Raw genomic sequence first — 17,124 nt, 5'->3', positions numbered from 1 at the left:
TGTTAAGTCAAAATAGACCAAGGGAATAAAGGATTCCCATTCACTAGTGCATACTCAGAACTGACACTCACTTTTTAAGGATGTGCCCCACTTTAAAAGGGGCATAAGATTAAAAAAAAAAGGTGGTGATGGTGGTTAACTATTAGACAAACAGCAGAGACCAATAACCTTGATAGTCATATTTCTTCATCTTTTTGAGGAATCCTTTGATGACTGCCATGTTAAGAAGTATGGAATTAATGGTAATATTAGAGTTAAAGGTGACAAATAAGAATAAGAGCAGCATGGGCAAATGAGTGGGAAAACAGGAATGATTAAAAAGCCACTTTTTCCCCCCCTCTGTAAAATTATACTCAGTTTTTCAGGATAAGTTGTTCTTGCTTTTAAGCCTATCTCTTTAGCCATGTATTCCAAAATTTCCTTCTATTTATGGTAGAAGATTCCAAATCTTGTGTCTTCCCAACTGTGGTTCTTTGACACTTGAATTCTCCTTCTGACTGCTTACAGTATTTTTTCCTTGATATGGAATCCCTGCATTTGGACTATTATTCCTGTAACGTTTCTTTTTTATGTTTCTTCCTGGAGGGGATTGATGGGTTCTATCTTCATTTTGTCCTTTGGTTCTAATAGATTGAAACAATTTTCATTTGTGCTTTCTTGAAATATACTATCCAACCTTTTAAAAAATATAGTTTTTAAGGAATCTGATGATTCTTAGATTATCAGAATTCCTTGACCCATGGCATGGTTGGTTGTTTTTGATAGCAGATATTTTAATTTTTTCATTCCTTAGATTTTGTTCTACCATTTGTTGCTATCTCATGGATTTTTATTTGATTTATTTGATTTTTAATTGATTTTTATTTGGTCCTTTCCGGCTTTCAAAGAATCTGTTACTTGAATAGAATTTATACCATGTTTTTCTTCTGTGCTATTTTCCTAATCTTTACTCCAAAACTTTGATTTCATTTTCTATATGTTGCTTTATTCTAGGTAGTTATGTAATCATTTTGGAAGATCCATTTTTTTCTTTTGAGTCTCTGCTTATGGTTGTTAGAGAATTACTTTCTCCTTCTAGGTTGGGTTTTTGTATATCTTTCAGTCAATGATTGTTCTTTATAGTGGTCTGTATCTTCTTCAGTTTATTCCTCTCTCCATTCTTAGTTTCTGATCTAGGGTTTTGTGCGAGAGTTGGGCTCTGTTTCCTACTCTGGGCTATCCCAGTACCATGAGCATAAGTACACAACACTCCTGTTCCTGATTATTTCAAGACACATACTGAGTTTCTTATTACCCTGGGGCTTTATTAGGGAAAATCCTCCACTCTTGAGGCCTCTGGATAATTAAAATAAAAATTTTAGCACTTATAGGAAGAACATTTCATTTACCTAATAAATTTTCCTTACTAGAACTTTTCCAGCAATTCCAAAGTGAAAAAGGTACTGTATCCTTCAGTAAAATCTTGTGGATTTAATAAGCTAACAATCAAACTTTGGAGGCAAATATAGGTAGTGTTTAAAGGTTTACTATAGTTTGTATGTGCACAGGAGAGTGAAATATATAAGCAGAGGAACTGATATTTGATTTCAAGGAGCTTTGGTACAAGGAGAGATAAGACCAATTGATTCACAAGGCATCCTTGTGACAAAGATTAGGAGGTAGAGAGTGATGAGGAGTTGCTATTAATATGATTCAACAGTGTGACATGTCTGTCAGAAAGCTAATGTAATCTTAGGTAACAGTGATCTCCATAAGTCAGACTGCTTTGGCATATTGTATTGGGTTTGGGCTCTGCATTTTAGGAGTGATATTACTGAGTGATAATATATCTAGATGAGATTGAACAGGATGATGGAAGGATTTGAAATCTTGTCATTTGAAGTTGAAGGGAACTTGGAATGTTTAGCCTGGAAGAGAAAGGACTTGGTGGGGAACATGAAAACCATCTTTAAATATTTTAAGAGATGGTAAAGAAGGGATTAAATTTCTTCTAGGTCCCAAATGACAAGATTAGAACAAGGGGGTGGAAGTTGCAGGATTTCCAGATGAAAAACCAGTTGTCTAAAAATGGGCTTCTTTATTCAGGGGTAAATTTCTCATTATTGAAGAAAATAAGGTAGAGAAACTAAATGCTATAGAGAATATTGTCGGGCAGAGAGGTGTCAAACTCAGGGCCAGCAAAACTACTCAGTTTGGCCAAACCAGATTAAACCTAATTGGGAAATGTTTAACAATATTGGTAAAAATATAGTACAATAACATGGATAGTTAATTTGAGATTTATATCCCTTCTCTTTTAGTTTGACACCTCTTCTAGGGGGTGATATAGAGGGTACTCATATTCTTGGAGGTAGGTGACTTTTAAGGTCCTTTCCACCTAAGAGTCTATAATTTGTTACTCTAAGTGTTAGTCATAGATAATGTTAATAGTAACCCATTTAGGACCTTTGGTCTTCATTTTTTTATTCCTTCCCTCTTCTCTTGCAGTTGTTTTTTAATAAATACAGCAGATCGAATAATCCGAGTGTATGATGGGAGGGAAATTTTAACCTGTGGCAGAGATGGAGAACCAGAACCCATGCAAAAATTGCAGGATTTGGTAAACAGGTACATATCTCATATTTAAGAAGAAATGCTGCCATAAGTAGATGCATATAAAGTAAAAATAGTCTAATCAGTTTTAGGACCAATATACTTTGGAATTGTTCCTAGTAGGGATAAATTTCTATCTACCATGATTCAAAGCCCTTGGACTTTTCTTCTTGGCATTTTGCATTTACTTTCTTTATTTTAAGCCTAGGGGAAATGGTTGGGTATTTCTGTATGGTAACTATATTCTTGTATAATTTTCCTCCCCTTGATTTCTAGGACACCTTGGAAGAAATGTTGTTTCTCTGGAGATGGAGAATACATAGTTGCAGGCTCTGCCAGACAGCATGCACTGTATATCTGGGAGAAAAGTATTGGTAACTTGGTGAAAATTCTTCATGGGACCAGAGGAGAACTTCTGTTGGATGTAGCTGTGAGTAGATTGGAAGGTTTTTGTCATGCACATTGTCTAGAAAAATCTTAACTATATTTAAAAAATGTTTCCTTTCCCTCTATTTAACTACAGTGGCATCCTGTCAGACCTATCATAGCATCCATTTCTAGTGGAGTGGTATCTATTTGGGCACAAAATCAAGTGGTAAGAACCTGTTTTTACTTGTAATTATTTACTTTGAAGCCACATCCTTTCCATTTCCATTTTGGAGTTTATAGTTCTCTCATTAGCTTTATCAGTCTTTTGCATATTATTATACCTTTTTGTTTGGTAGAGAGAGACAGACAGACAAGATTTGGCTTCTCAGATTCTTATTTGAAGCAGATGTGCTAGATCTTTAGCCTTAGGTACTTTAAAAGGCCATAGCCGAAAGATTGCTGGTTTTGGAATCCGAGGGTCTGGGTTTGAATCCCATTTCTGCTACCTTTAACCCTGGGCAAATCATTTAATTCTTCAGAGTCTTAAGTTTCTCATCTTTAAAACAAAGAACTCCTAAGATCCCTTCTGGCTCTAATGACATTTATTAAATAATTACTGTATGCCAGGCACTGTGCTGGGGATACAGAGAAAGGCAAAAACACTGCCCTCAGGGAGTTCATGTTCTAACCAATGGAATAACATCTAAATAATTAGGTGTAACTAGATATACATGGAGTCAGTGGAAGGTCATCCTTGAGAATAGGAGAAGTCCTCCTACCTAGAGCATTCCAGGAATGGGAAACCCCTAGAGAAAGGGGTATTGACTGTTTGATTTAAATCTGAGGAGGAAGAAAGAATGAGCTGTTAGAGAACAATGACTAATTCTGACTTTAGAAGACTAATAATGAAGCACATTTTTTTAACTTCTTTACAGAAAGGTCAGGGACCAGAGGGGCAGGAGAGATTCCATTTTTGGATGTGTCTGGTGTGATTTGTTTTGCCTGCCCATACCAATTTGTTATAAGGCAAGGAAAGTTTTCTATTTTGGAGAGGATGAAGAATGAGATAAAGAAAAGAGCTATCAAGAAAACAAAGAAATACACAGAAATACAAAATTTAGAACAGGGAACAAAATCCCAAGAATTTCGTTACTTCCTTGTTAAGTTTATACTGCATGCTTTTTAAAACTCCATAAAAGAAGTTCATAGTTTCATGTACAGTCTTCCTTTTTTTGTTCTTTGTATATTGGAATGTTTTATTTGTTGATAATTTTAAAATATATAATAAAAATAAAATTTTTAAAAGGGAATAGGAAGAAAATGGAAAGAAGAGAGTAGTATCAAAAGCTAAGAGAGAGGAGAGTGTCTAGGAGGAGGGAATGGTCAACAGTGCTTGAAAGCTGCAAGGAGGTCAAGGAGGATGAAGACTGATAATTGAATTTAACAACTAAAAGATTGTTGGCAACCTTTTAGGAAAATTTCTCACAGTGTTTGGCTGACAAAGGATACTTTTCAACCTTTATGCCTTTATTTTATACTGAGAACAACTTTAAGTCATGGAGATAAGTAATCTTATAAGAAAGATCCATTGTAATTTAACTCCAAAGAGGAGAAAAATGAGTTTTTGAAGATCAGCATTTTTAGATGGAAAGTAACTAGAGTAACTTTTCTACCAAAATTTGTACAGTTTTTATGTCTCTATCATAAATAGAATTTTAAAAGTCAGGTCCCTGGTTGTAGGTGCTATTTTATCTTTAAAGTGTAAGGCAATGAATTTGTGAATGGGGTGCTCTGTGTTTGTGGCACAGGAAAACTGGAGTGCGTTTGCCCCAGACTTTAAGGAGCTGGACGAGAATGTGGAGTATGAGGAAAGGGAATCAGAGTTTGACATTGAGGATGAAGATAAGAGTGAACCCGAACAAACAGGTACTGTTTCTCAGTCACCATGTTTCTTTTTCGTTTAAAAAAATTCTTCTTGTTTTTAATAAATTCTGGTTTTAGATGAGACAAGTCAGTGATTTGACTGTCTACAGATAGCTGATTCAAAGAGATCACTTACCACATCAGTTGCAAGCCTTTTTCTGTTAATTAAAACATACTCCCTTTTCATCCTTTATGGTGTGGTTTGGTGCTGCAGACATTAGGTATAATCTACAAGTTTGGAGCCTTTCTCATCTCTTTCCTGAACAAGACTTTCTCAAGTATTTCTTTCCATCCTTACCTTTCTCATTTTTGCATTGAAGTCAGGTTATCAGATTGTGTTGATTTGATTTGGGAAGTTGTATCAAGAGCTCATAGAATTTCTTGACCATTTCCTCAGCAGTCACTGTTGCTGTGTAAGCCTTGATTATTTACTCTTCCTTTCTTACCCTCTTTTCTATTTTCTCTCCTATTCCTCTTGCCAACTATACTACTTACTTTTCACTTCTCTAAAGTATTAGATTGTAAAGATTAGATAGAAGTTGATGACTTAAGAGCTCTTCTCTGTTGTTCCCCCCTTCTCCGGTTTTTGTTTCTCTTTTTTTTTTCACATAACTCTTATATTTTGTATTCTATCCTTCTCTGACTAATTAAAATGAAAGTGAGGACAAGAGTTGCCTGCTCCCTCCACACTTCTTCCTTGTTTGCAGTTTTCTACTTGTGTACCTCATTTATGTCAGATGATTTTCCCCATTCTTCCTCCTTTTTTTCCCCTAGTATTCTCTTTTCTTCTCTTTCCTTTTTTCCCCCTTTCTTTCTTCTTAAAGCCATTCCCAGGTCCTCTGTCTTATTTAACTCCCTTTGTGACCTCTTATGACATTAGTGTTCTTCTCTCCTTTCCCTCTATTAGAATGTAAACATTTCATCTTTGTTTAGTTTCTTTTAATTGAGCTCTTGTATTTACCTTTTTGTTTTTCTTTGGACTCACTTGTTTGTATTTTCAAAGTTTCTCTAGACTCTTCAACACGAATACTAGAAATCCTGTATTTTAAAAGTTCATTTTTTCCCCTGTAGGATTATATTCAGTTTTGCTGGGTAAGTTATTTTTGGTTGTAAGCTTATATCTTTGCCTTTTGTTGATCATAAGATCAGTAATTTTTAGTTGTGGCTGATAAATCTTGTGTGGTACTTATTGTGGATTTTTTTTTTCTGTCTGCTTGCAGTATTTTTCCTTTGACTTCAAAGCAATGGAATATCTAGGTTGTTTTTTTTTTTTTTTGGTTGTGAATTTTAGGTAGTCCACTGATTCTTAAATGATTTTTCCTTGATCTTTTTTCCAGGTCAATTATTTTTTCTAAGAGATGCCTTACATTTTCTTCTTTAAAACAAAATCAATCTTTTAAATTTTGTATTAATATTTTTGTGTTGTGGAATCATTAACTTTTCTTACGCTAATTTTCAAGGTGTCTGGGTAAGGTTAATTAATAAATAAATAAATTAATCAGTTAATTGGCCCTCCAAGTCTTTTCTCTATAGTTTAATTTATTTAAACTGCCCTACACACACACACACACACACACACACACACACACACACACACACACACACACACAAGAATTCTTGTAGTATTGTGCTCAAACTATGTTTTTATTTGAGGCTTTTATTTATAGATGTTTTAGAATAATTCTCTTCTTTCTTTGTATCTCAGGCATCCCTCTCAGCACCATGAAAGTTTTTTATGGTGGGATTCCTGTTTATTCATTCTTTGAGCCTTACTTCCAGGATTTGGACTCTGTTAAAGTTAGGCTCTTTACACTTTTGGAGGGAGAGTCAGGACCTAACTTGGTTGTATGTTATATTTCCTTGGGTTCTGCTGCTTTTTTCTTTGGATGTTGAGTGAAGAGTCCCTCAGGCTGGGGACTTTCAAATTCTCAGTTCACCCAAGTTATACCACCAAAGTATTCTGCTCTAGGGCAAAGTCTTATTGCTGCCCTTTTGGTCTGAGCCTTACAAGCTTCTGACTCTAGTTTGGGTCTGGGTGACACAATTTTAGACTCACCTAAGATTGGAGCTCCAGTAGAATACTTCTATTAGCTAACTGGCAGGTTCATTTTGATGCATGAATCTTCATGTTTTCCCTTGGTCTGAGCTCTTTGTCCTATTTCTTAGATGTAGGCCTCAGACCAGGTTGGGGATTGGATCCAGCACCCCATTTTGGGTTCAGAGTTACATAGCTACTGCTTAATTCTGTCTACTCCTTTATCTTGGTCTACCACCCCTAGGCTCAGATCTACTCATTCTACACTAAATTTCCTTACAGCAGTCTCCTATTCATATATCATATTCATTTATCAAGATCATTTAGGATTTCCTGGAAGATGTGAAAACATAAATAATTTTGTCCAATGACCCTCCAAAAATAAGTATTAGATGGGCCATAATACAGATATTTTTGCCAAAGGTATTCATCACAGTGATGATGGAGGAGAGGCAGTAGAAAGTCTAGATGCCAGGGAAGAAGAAAAATTCCTTGTAGATAGTAATATCTTCCAGATACTATTTCTGATGACATTTTCATGATTACATCAAGTCCTAATACATTGCTAAGCCTCCTGGAAGAGATCTGTAATAACTCAAAGGAATTTGTCTTGTCCACACAGGAAAGACCAAAAGGATAAAGAATTTTTATTGCCCAGATTTCAGAATGAATTTAGATAAACACCCTACAGAGCTTGTCCAATTATATGTATATCTGGCACAGACTATAAGATGGATGGTAAGTTGAAAAGGAAGAGGAAAGCAGACTGGATTACTTATGGGAAATTACAAAGCTCTTTTACTGATTCCAACCTTACAATGAAAACAAAGGCCCATCTTTTCAATATTCATATTTTACCACTGTCACAGTATAGCGGCAAGTTTTAGGAAACCATTGCCTCTGAAGAACCAAAGATGAATGTCACACAGAGGGTGATGGAGAGGCACATGTTAGGTTTCAGCAGGCTGCAATGTATAATTGATAAGGAATTCCAAAGAAGCCTAGGAGCTTTCCTCCTAGATGTCAGAAAATCTCATGTCAGGAAGAGAAGATGGGCTGGTCATGTGATAATGGCAACATGATAGGTGACACCCAAATCGATCCATTGGTACTCTTGGGATATTAGTGGAAATTGAGAAATTCTGGGAAAACATGGACAAGAGATATATAGGATCAGCTTATCTTGATGGGTTACATCTGTGCCATTGGAAGGAACTCCCAAATTAATGAGATCACAGATCCTTTTGAGTATCTTTAAAAAATTATTGATATTTTTTTTCATTATCAATATTTCCCATTCTTTCCCCTTCCCCTCTCTCTTTGAGCGAGCTATATCTTATACCAATGAATAAAAAAGGCAAAAAGTTCAGCAAAACTAACCAACACACTAATGAACTCTGATAGTCTATGTAGAGTTACATCCTTAGTCCCCAGTAATGCTACAAATAAAGGAGAAAGCTTGGTCATCATAACTTTATAGCATTAAGTTTCTTTTGTTTTGATTTGGATTGTTGTTGACGTGTATATTATTAAAGCACCAGGTTATATTAATGGACCACAATTTATTTAACAATTCCCTTGTCAGTGGATATCAACCTTATTTCTAGGTTTTTTTACTACCATAAAAATTGCTGCTGTAAATATTTTGGAGTATATGGAGCCTTTCTTACTGACCTGTTCATATGTCTAAGAGTGGATTCTTTGAGTCAAAGGCCTAGGCATTTTAGTCATTTTCTTAGCACAGTTTCAGATTGTTTTATAGAATATAAAGCTATAGGCTAGTTCAGAGAAGGGAATTAGTGTGCCTTTTTCTCTACATGCCAATGACTACTTCCATTTTTTCCCCCTCTTAGTATTAGGTATTTTTCAAGGAAGTGTGACTTAACTGTTTCCTGAATTGTTTGCTCCTTGACTATGTTGCTGATTTCTTAGTATGCCAATTAGTACTTTTAAGCAAGCTTCATATGACAAATTTTTGCATTATTTTGGCCACTGGGTGACTCAATATATAGTACTAGTCTTGGAGTCAAGAATACCCGAGTCCAAATCCCACCTAAGACACTAGTAAGCTGTGTGAGCCTGTCACTGCCTTTCAGGCTCAGTTTCTTCATTTATAAAATGGAGATAATACCTAGAGAAAAAGTATGGGGTGCACTTTATAAATGCTGCTATTGAAGATGAAGATGAGAAGAAGTAGGATGACCAAGCACTAACCAGGTCACCATTCCACACATTTGGGGTAGGCTTCCTTGCCTTTCCCTGCCTTACTTAACCTTTTGTAGTACTTTTCATCTTTACCGCTCCTCTAACATTTTATGAATGCTTGTCTCGTTTTCCTAATTTTAAACTAAGTTCCTGGAGGACCCTATAGCCAAACAAGATTAATATGTTTTGATTTCCAAGGGTTGGATCTCTTCCACATATACTAACGTGACAGGAAGCTCCTTGAAGGCAGTGACCTCGTCTTATTTTTTTCTATTCCTGACAATAATTATCACCAGACTGCATACTGTAGGCGCTTGTGTATTCAGATCTATGACTTACAGAGTTCATTCTTCTAAGAACATAAAATGGGTCAAATAACATGTACAGTGCTATAGATCATCATTTGGTCATCTGGTGGTGCTGGACCTCAGGGGTGAGCTTTATTTTCAGCCGCCTACCATACATTTTGTTTTGTATTAAAGGAGAAACAACATGGGTGACAAGCCTATACATGGTAAGAAAATAATCTTAGATTATTAGGTTATTATACTGATACTATTTGTAATTTTAGCTTATGCTCTCATAGCATTTATAACTCATGTTTATTTCTTATAAATCTGTTATTCTCCTTTTAACCATATTGCAGGTGCTGATGCTGCAGAAGATGAAGAAGTAGATGTCACTAGTGTAGATCCTATAGCTGCCTTTTGTAGCAGGTGAGTGCAACTGGCCTTGGGTGTTTGCTTTTGAAAGGAGAGCATCTTGGGCTTCTCTTACTTTTTATTTTTAATCAATCAATCAGTATTCCCTTGAACTCCCCTGAGCCATCATTTCCTCTCTTGTGAGATTTTAAGCACTTGGCCTCTTGTTCATTTTCATGCCTGATTTAGGGAGAGTCTCTACCTTGTATCTTAAAAACTGATTGTGTGTGGGGCAGCTTTCCTGGGCAAGTCACTTAACCTCAGTTGCCTAGCCCTTACCACTCTTCATCCTTGGAACCAATATTTAGATTGATTCTAAGACAGAAGGTAAGGATTTAAAAAAAAAAAACCCAAACCTGATTATGTCCTTTGTATATAGCAGAAACTTAACAGTTATGTGTTGATTAAAACAATACATGGTTTTAAGTATAATGGTTTTTTCCCCTCTTTTTTTCTCTCCACAGTGATGAGGAGCTGGAAGATTCAAAGGCTTTGTTATACTTACCCATTGCCCCTGAGGTTGAAGACCCAGAGGAAAACCCTTACGGACCCCCACCTGATGCAGTCCAAACCTCATTGATGGAAGAAGGAGCTGGTTCAGAGAAGAAGAGACAGTCCTCAGCAGACGGGCCCCAGCCACCAAAGAAGAAAACCAAAACCACCAACATTGAGCTACAAGGAGTACCTAATGATGGTGAGACCTGTTTCTTTTGGTGCCTAATTGATGATTGTTCACTCATCTACATGACTGACAACCTTTTTATTTCCCCCCTGAAAGTATCTACAGTATCTGTAGGGATTGCCTTATTATGAACTTGGACCCAAATACTGGCTGCTGGTCATTACTTTTCCAGCTCAGAGTGGACCTCCAGTTAGTCTTGTGGAAGAAGAGTTGTTAGTTATAAGTGTACTCTTAATTTGGCCATACCTTGTTTTGAATATTTGATTATAAACTTGTCACATCAAGACAGAACAGGACAAGACCTTTATTGCCATTCTGGCACCTAAATGCTTGCAAAAAACCTACATATCCTCCCTTCTCAACCTGTATATCATCAAGAGAATGTCTGAACTGGAGGAGACATAAAAGATTGTCTGGTACAACATTGGCATTTTCTTGAGGCCTAATGAGAAGTCTTTTACCTACAGTCACGTAGCTGGTTATCAGTAGAGAGTACTCAGATCTCCTTCCTCCCAATTGTATTTTCTTCCCACTCCACCAGAGTGGCTAGAATCAAGGCTAGAATAGTTGTACTTTATGCTAGCCCATAGTGTAATGTTAACATAGACCTTAGCTTCCATTTGAATTATGTACTGATGATGCAGCCTTCTTCCCCAGAAACTGGCTGGGTTTGGGCTTTTTCTGATGAGCAGCTTCTCCTCAGTTCTTTGCTCCCCCCTTTCATAGTTCTGTAAAAGGTAAGAACTTGAGCAGATTCAGCCTCATCTTTTGAATTCTAGCACAGAGTTCCTGATTGGCAGTGGCACCACATACTCTGACTTCGGTAGTAGGCTAGAGATTTGGATTGGTTTGTGTGGATTCCTTCCCATACCTATTTGTCCCTTTGCAGAAGTCCATCCGCTACTGGGGGTGAAGGGGGATGGCAAATCGAAGAAGAAGCAAGCAGGCCGGCCTAAAGGATCAAAAGGTAAAGAGAAAGATTCTCCATTTAAACCGAAACTCTACAAAGGGGACAGAGGTTTACCTCTGGAAGGAGCAGCGAAGGGTAGAGTGCAGGCGGAGCCCAGCCAGCCCTTGACAGGTAAGGACCCGTGGTGGGCGCGCCCGACTTGCGCGGCGGCCTTGCTTTCTACAGCCCCCGACGCAGTCTGACCGCAGCGCTTTACTTCTCCCTCCCTTCCTTACCTACCAGTGGCATTCACTCCCGAGGGGTTAAGCTGCTGCCAAGGGCAGGAGAAACCACATTTTGGTTGTTTTCCTTATCTCTGTTCACTCCCAAGTTTTTACTCTGAGTAAAAGAAACAAAAATTTAGCCGGGGAGCCAAACGGAGCCTTCTACCAAAGTCCCAGCATTGTTTGTCTGTTTTTCCCCCCTAGTAGCCCAGTGCCAATAATGGAGTTGGTGGTTGTACACTTCTGAATGGCTAGGAAGGAAGATGAAGTTTTTGAGGTACATACCATCATGATGTCAGGACCCGAAAATGGGAGGAGAAAACCTGGGAGGAGCTGACCAGAAAAGCAGCTACTGGGATGTAGAGGCTACAGTGTCTGTGTAAGATCTTAATGCCTAAGCCTTTTCAAACTGGCTTCTCAGTCAATGGGCCATCTCACTTTTCATGGTATTTAAAATTTGGGAGGGATGGCCCTTTTTTAATTAGGAGTGGATCTTTTTCTCTAAACTGGGTCTTATACATGGTAGGGAAAATGAATTCATCCTAAACCAAAGGGACTCTTTAATTTTCTGCCATATATTAGTAAGGCCACTTTCCCTAAGTCCTCATTTAGAACTGTTTCCTTCATTAAAATTCCTGATTAGACAGTTTGGGGAAATATTCAAGTTTTTTTGACTAACTGTAGCTTCTAGTAATTTGGCATATTCTTCCCCTTCAATCCAGAAAGCATATTCAGTAAACACTAAAATTTCTCTAATGAGAGCAGTCCTGCACTCTTCATATTTGATGGGCTTTATAAAAGAAATGAGCAGCATTATTCAGACTAGAGAGATAGCATGGCCTAGTGGAGAGAGAGTTGACCTTGTAGTCAGGAAGCTTTGGGTTCAAGTCCCGCCTCTCACTCATCCTGGCTGTGTGACTCTGGGCAAGTCACTCAACCTCATAGAGCCCCAGGCATCTAAGATTCTCAGTGGCAGAGGAGATGTCTATTGACAGTGGTAGAGAGGTTTCCTCACCAGAGGCTCCCAGCAGAGATGAAATCACAAGTCCTGTTCACTTGAACGATAGCAAACTACTGCCTGGATCCTTCTAAAATTAGATATTTGGTCAAAAGTGTTCCTTCTGATTCTGTGGGCCTCTTTTATGGCTGCCTGAAGAAAGTGTAGGAAGTAGTCTTGAGGTGACATTGGGAATTGTGAACCAGAGTTGCATGTCCGCTCCGCTGCCTAAATGTTTCTTTACTAATAGGCTCCCTTTGTGTTGTACCTAGTTGTATGTATCCTTGGGAGTGGCTGCTGCTTTTTTTTTTCCTCCTAGAGTTCTCCCTACTTCCATCATTGGTCCTTTGTAACCCATGTTGCTTATCATCTCATCTGCTCTGCTTAAGTTTTATTGCTTAATTGTTGTAAAGTACTGTGCATTCAGAAGAATAAGGATATAAAACTCCCTGTCCTCGGACATAGGCTCAGCATGATATAATACACTGATTGTCTTAAGTGGTTATTTTTAATGCCATTGACTTGTTGATCCAGTCATTTCTCTAATTAGGAGTTAGTTATAGTATTACCAGCAAAAACTGGTTTAAATCCAGAAAAGCCAGTTTCTGGGATCTGGTAATAAACTTTTAGGAAAAAGAGATCTGAATTCCATAGGGTTTTTGGTTTATTTGGTGCCCTGATATTTTGGGGTTTGTTTGTCTCTTTGAACAATAATTGCAAGGGTGTTCAGAAGAGAATGAGCGAAACTGTCTCCCTATGCCAGAGATAGGATGTTGAGGCCTGTGGAGTTTGTTTTCATTCATCTCAGGTTTTTTTATTCTTGCCTTAAGAGGTACATGACTATTTTCTTCATGTTGTGATATCTAAGGGAAGATGCTATCAAAACCTCCTGTTCCTGCTGAATTGTAAAAACTATAACTGAATTTCTACCAGTGTGACATTCATCTAGAAGATAGAGCTTGAATCTTTTAACATCAGTCTGTTCTCCAGTGAATGTAAATAGTCTTTGTGGCCAGTATATCCCATACCCAGCTGTGTCATTCTGTGGTTGAAACTTTTTTCTTTTAAGTTCCTGAGTCAGTTTTGTAAATGGGTTTCCCTTACATCCTAGCAGGAATCTTCTTTTTTGAAATGACTTTTTCTTCAAGGGACATTAATGTCCATTTTTCCATCTCCCCACTGTGGTGTGGAGCAGGAACATAATTGACTTTGTTCTTTTTCTGGACTTCCTTGCTGACATCCTTACCTATCCATTTAAGGCTGCCTTCAGAGACTGAACAGCTTTTCTCAAATAATCAGGGAAGTGCTCATTTGCTTTGAAAAGTGAGGGTTCTGTTTGCTGAGTTATTAGTAAACTTGAGTAAGGACTTTCAGGCCATGTTTGCAAGCCTGGGCAAAGTTCTGAGGTGATTAGAGGCCACTCCATAAGTGGGGGTTCTGAGGCCTTTGGGAAGTATTTGCAGCTGACTCTTGGTTGGCTATTCAGGGGAGTGCGTATTGTGCGTATTTTGATGCCAATTGTGAGGCTCCCTGGCTTTTCCTCTCCTTTCCCACTGCTCATCTTGGTTCATATCTGATTTGTTTATTCCCTTAGAAGCATGGTTTAGAACTTGAAAGAAAAGATAAAAATTCAAGTGTTACAACTTGTTTTTTTTTTTTTTTGATAAGAAAAGGTGTGGAAAGGCCACGGACCATAGCCATAGATCTGGAAGGAACCTCAGAGGCTGTTTAATCTGACCTCCTCCTTTTACAGATGATGGCGTAGAAGTGACTTGCCCAAGGTCACAGAGGCAGTGAACCTAAATGATAGTATTTAGACCCAGGCTCTGACTTCAGAGCCAGTGATGCTTTTTCCACTCTACCAGTGTGATGAGCAGCACTCTCAGTTCTGAAATGGTGTTTGGGTTATTGGTAGATCTCAATGAAGCCAAGAGTTAGTTCTGTCTCTTTTTCTAGATAAGGAAAATAGTGTTTTGCCTGCTTCTGCTTCTGCTTGTACCACATCTTATCTGTCAAGCTCCCATTCTCACAAGTCACTGGGTTGAACTGATACTAATGGAACCTTTTCCGTCCATTCTGTCCAGCAGGGGGAGCCATCTCAGAGCTGTTATGAAGACGACCTTGCGAGTTCTCCATTCTTTCCCACTCTGCGGGCATGCAGCCTCGGACCTTGTGCTTGGACAGATGAGACTGACTTTCATTTAAAACCAAGACCTCTACCTGTCTCAGCAGGTGGAAAGAGGAGTGATGCTTATTTTTGAATGAAGTGAATTATGAAAAAACAAGTCAACCTCCCCAACCCTCCCTCTCAAAGCATAATTCCAAATAGACTCAGGAAAAGAGGACTTGCAAAGACATTCCTGGGACTCCTGACTCATTTAAACGGAATGCTTCTCTGCTGCGTTACGTTGCTGGAACAACACCTCCATTTTCTTTGTATGACCTTTCTTAACTTAGCATCACTTAGACCTGCCCTTTCCTATCTCCTGCGCCTTCTCCTCCCTTAGCACCTGTCCTGGAGTGGATTGTTCTTCTATGTAACTTTTCCTCTCCCTGCTATTGTCTCATAGAAAAGGATCTGTTGCATACCTCTTTCTTTTCTCTCCTTCCTTCCCTACCCCTGTCATATGTAAAGGCCTGGATTCCATGTTTCATCATTCTTTTTAAGAACAGGCAAGAAAATGAAGTGCTTATATTCTGAAAAGCTCAGGAAAATATAGAGCCATCAGAAAGGGAAGACATAGATAAGAAACCCAATTTGACTATCATATAACCTTATCCCCAAGAGGTTGGGATATAAAATGTTTTTTTCTTTAAACATTTTTTTCCATTTTAGCCTTCAGCATCAATTTAATCTCTCTAAATCATGTTTCTGAAGACAGGTGGTTTCACCTGTTCCAGGCAAAGTAGCACATGAGGGATTTTTTTTTTTTGGCTGCCATGTGCAAACTACTAGAGAAGAAATCAAACAAAGGTGTCTCTGAGTCTTCTTTTATGACAGATTATCTATGCAAGGTCTAGAATAGAGTTGTCCAAAATCAGATGCAGCAACAGAGTTCAAATCAAAGATCAAAGTGAAATTTTTTTCATCACTGTCCATGGATTTGCACTTCCCTCAAAGCATCGATGTTGCCCCACCTGTGTCTTGTGTTGTGAGCAGTTTTAGTTTCCTCTTTATAGTTCCTCTAGTAATATTTTCTTTTGGTCACTTCCTTTCTGTGAAAGGCTGCTCAGTTGTCTTGCCTTCTTCCCTTCCATTCACCAAACAAGAGTGGCAGATTGAATGTGTGTGCACATGGGAAACTTTCAGATTTTTAAAAATTGCCCAGGATTCTTTTCACTTCCATTGCTTGGTCCTTCATGAACCCATGTGGCTCATCATCTCACCTTTTCTGTTTATGTTTTCTTGCTGATTGTTTCAAAAGTTTGTTTTAGGGAGGCAAAAATATGGAATGGGGATCCACAGCCCTGGGTGCAGTATCACCTATCTATATCTATTTTAGGTTGAAGGTAGTGTTTTCTCTTAACTTCTTGAGGAAAGCTTTAGGACAGTTTATACTATATATAGCATGAGGAACCCACCTGATCCGGGAGAGGATCCTAGAAAGAGATGAACCTGGTTACTCTGTAGGATGTTTGGGGAATAGTAGGAGAAGCAAAAAATGTCTGAAAGAGCCTTTTCTCCCATTTCACTTGTTCATGTCAGAAAGGTCCATTTCTCAAGGTCTATCACAAAAAGTCCACATTCTTTGATGTAATGATTCTTTCCAGAAACCCTTGTTACCCTGACTCTTAATATGAGTTACTCAGTAGTAGAAGTAACTGTGTGGATTACTGGACATGTTTCTGTTTTACATCATTAGGAACACTGTTGTTACTTCGGATTGAATTCTGTATTAATCTGCCAATTTACAGAAATTGTTTTTTTTTTACTCTTGTCACCATTTACTGTGTAATTTGAATTTCCTTGCCTGGGTACTTAGATATTGAGTTATCCTTCCCCCCTCCCTAACCCCCCCCCCCCCCCAATTTGAGTACCTGTCTAAGCTTCAAGTTGACCCTTGACAACATCTTTCAGGATTTTGTTTTGGGGACTCAGACATTTTCTTCCACTCTTCAAACCTGCTGTTCATTTCAGTTGACCGCTTCTCCATTTGTACAGTGTATGTATATTTTTTTTCCTTCCTTTCATCTCCCCATATGTGTATGTGTTTTCCCTCTTGTCACTTTTTTTTTTAAAGTTTTAAATGCTCTGTAGTTTTGTAAAAGATGAAAATTGGTCACTTGAATAGTTCTTGCTAAAGTGATGACGCTTTGTAAATAAAGATGATCGTTTTACTTAAATAACAGTTGTTTGTAGTTTTTAAGAAGAATAGTTGCATCTCACTTTTTCTGCCATTTTGTTTTGCTGCATTGAATACACAAGCCTCATGAAAGGATGTTGAAA

The 17,124-nt window shown here is 38.0% G+C and overlaps 1 protein-coding gene across 7 annotated transcripts in view; it reads left to right on the top strand.

Moving 5' to 3' along the window:
* Positions 1 to 17,021, top strand: part of RBBP5 (RB binding protein 5, histone lysine methyltransferase complex subunit) — a 31,526-nt gene extending 14,505 nt beyond the window's left edge. Inside the window, exons 7-15 of one of the 7 annotated variants that reach the window (XR_461579.2) lie at positions 2,488 to 2,607; positions 2,869 to 3,022; positions 3,116 to 3,187; positions 4,770 to 4,887; positions 9,771 to 9,840; positions 10,290 to 10,519; positions 11,397 to 11,474; positions 11,885 to 12,059; positions 14,762 to 14,898. Coding sequence is in view for 5 of the 7 variants with exons in the window: in XM_056815796.1 (XP_056671774.1) it covers positions 2,488 to 2,607; positions 2,869 to 3,022; positions 3,116 to 3,187; positions 4,770 to 4,887; positions 9,771 to 9,840; positions 10,290 to 10,519; positions 11,397 to 11,659 (1,027 nt within the window). In the remaining 2 variants the exon portion in view is untranslated. Of the gene's footprint in view, positions 1 to 2,487; positions 2,608 to 2,868; positions 3,023 to 3,115; positions 3,188 to 4,769; positions 4,888 to 9,770; positions 9,841 to 10,289; positions 10,520 to 11,396 lie in introns of all 7 variants that reach the window. The other 6 variants (XR_001627850.2, XM_007481251.2, XM_003340165.3 and 3 more) reach the window with 6 other exon arrangements.
* The last annotated feature ends 103 nt before the right edge of the window (positions 17,022 to 17,124 follow it).

The sequence above is a fragment of the Monodelphis domestica genome, chromosome 2 (assembly GCF_027887165.1).
Source record: "Monodelphis domestica isolate mMonDom1 chromosome 2, mMonDom1.pri, whole genome shotgun sequence".
NCBI classification, from domain to species: domain Eukaryota; kingdom Metazoa; phylum Chordata; class Mammalia; order Didelphimorphia; family Didelphidae; genus Monodelphis; species Monodelphis domestica.
Note: the sequence above shows the minus strand (reverse complement) of the source record. Positions and strands in the feature narration are given on the sequence as shown.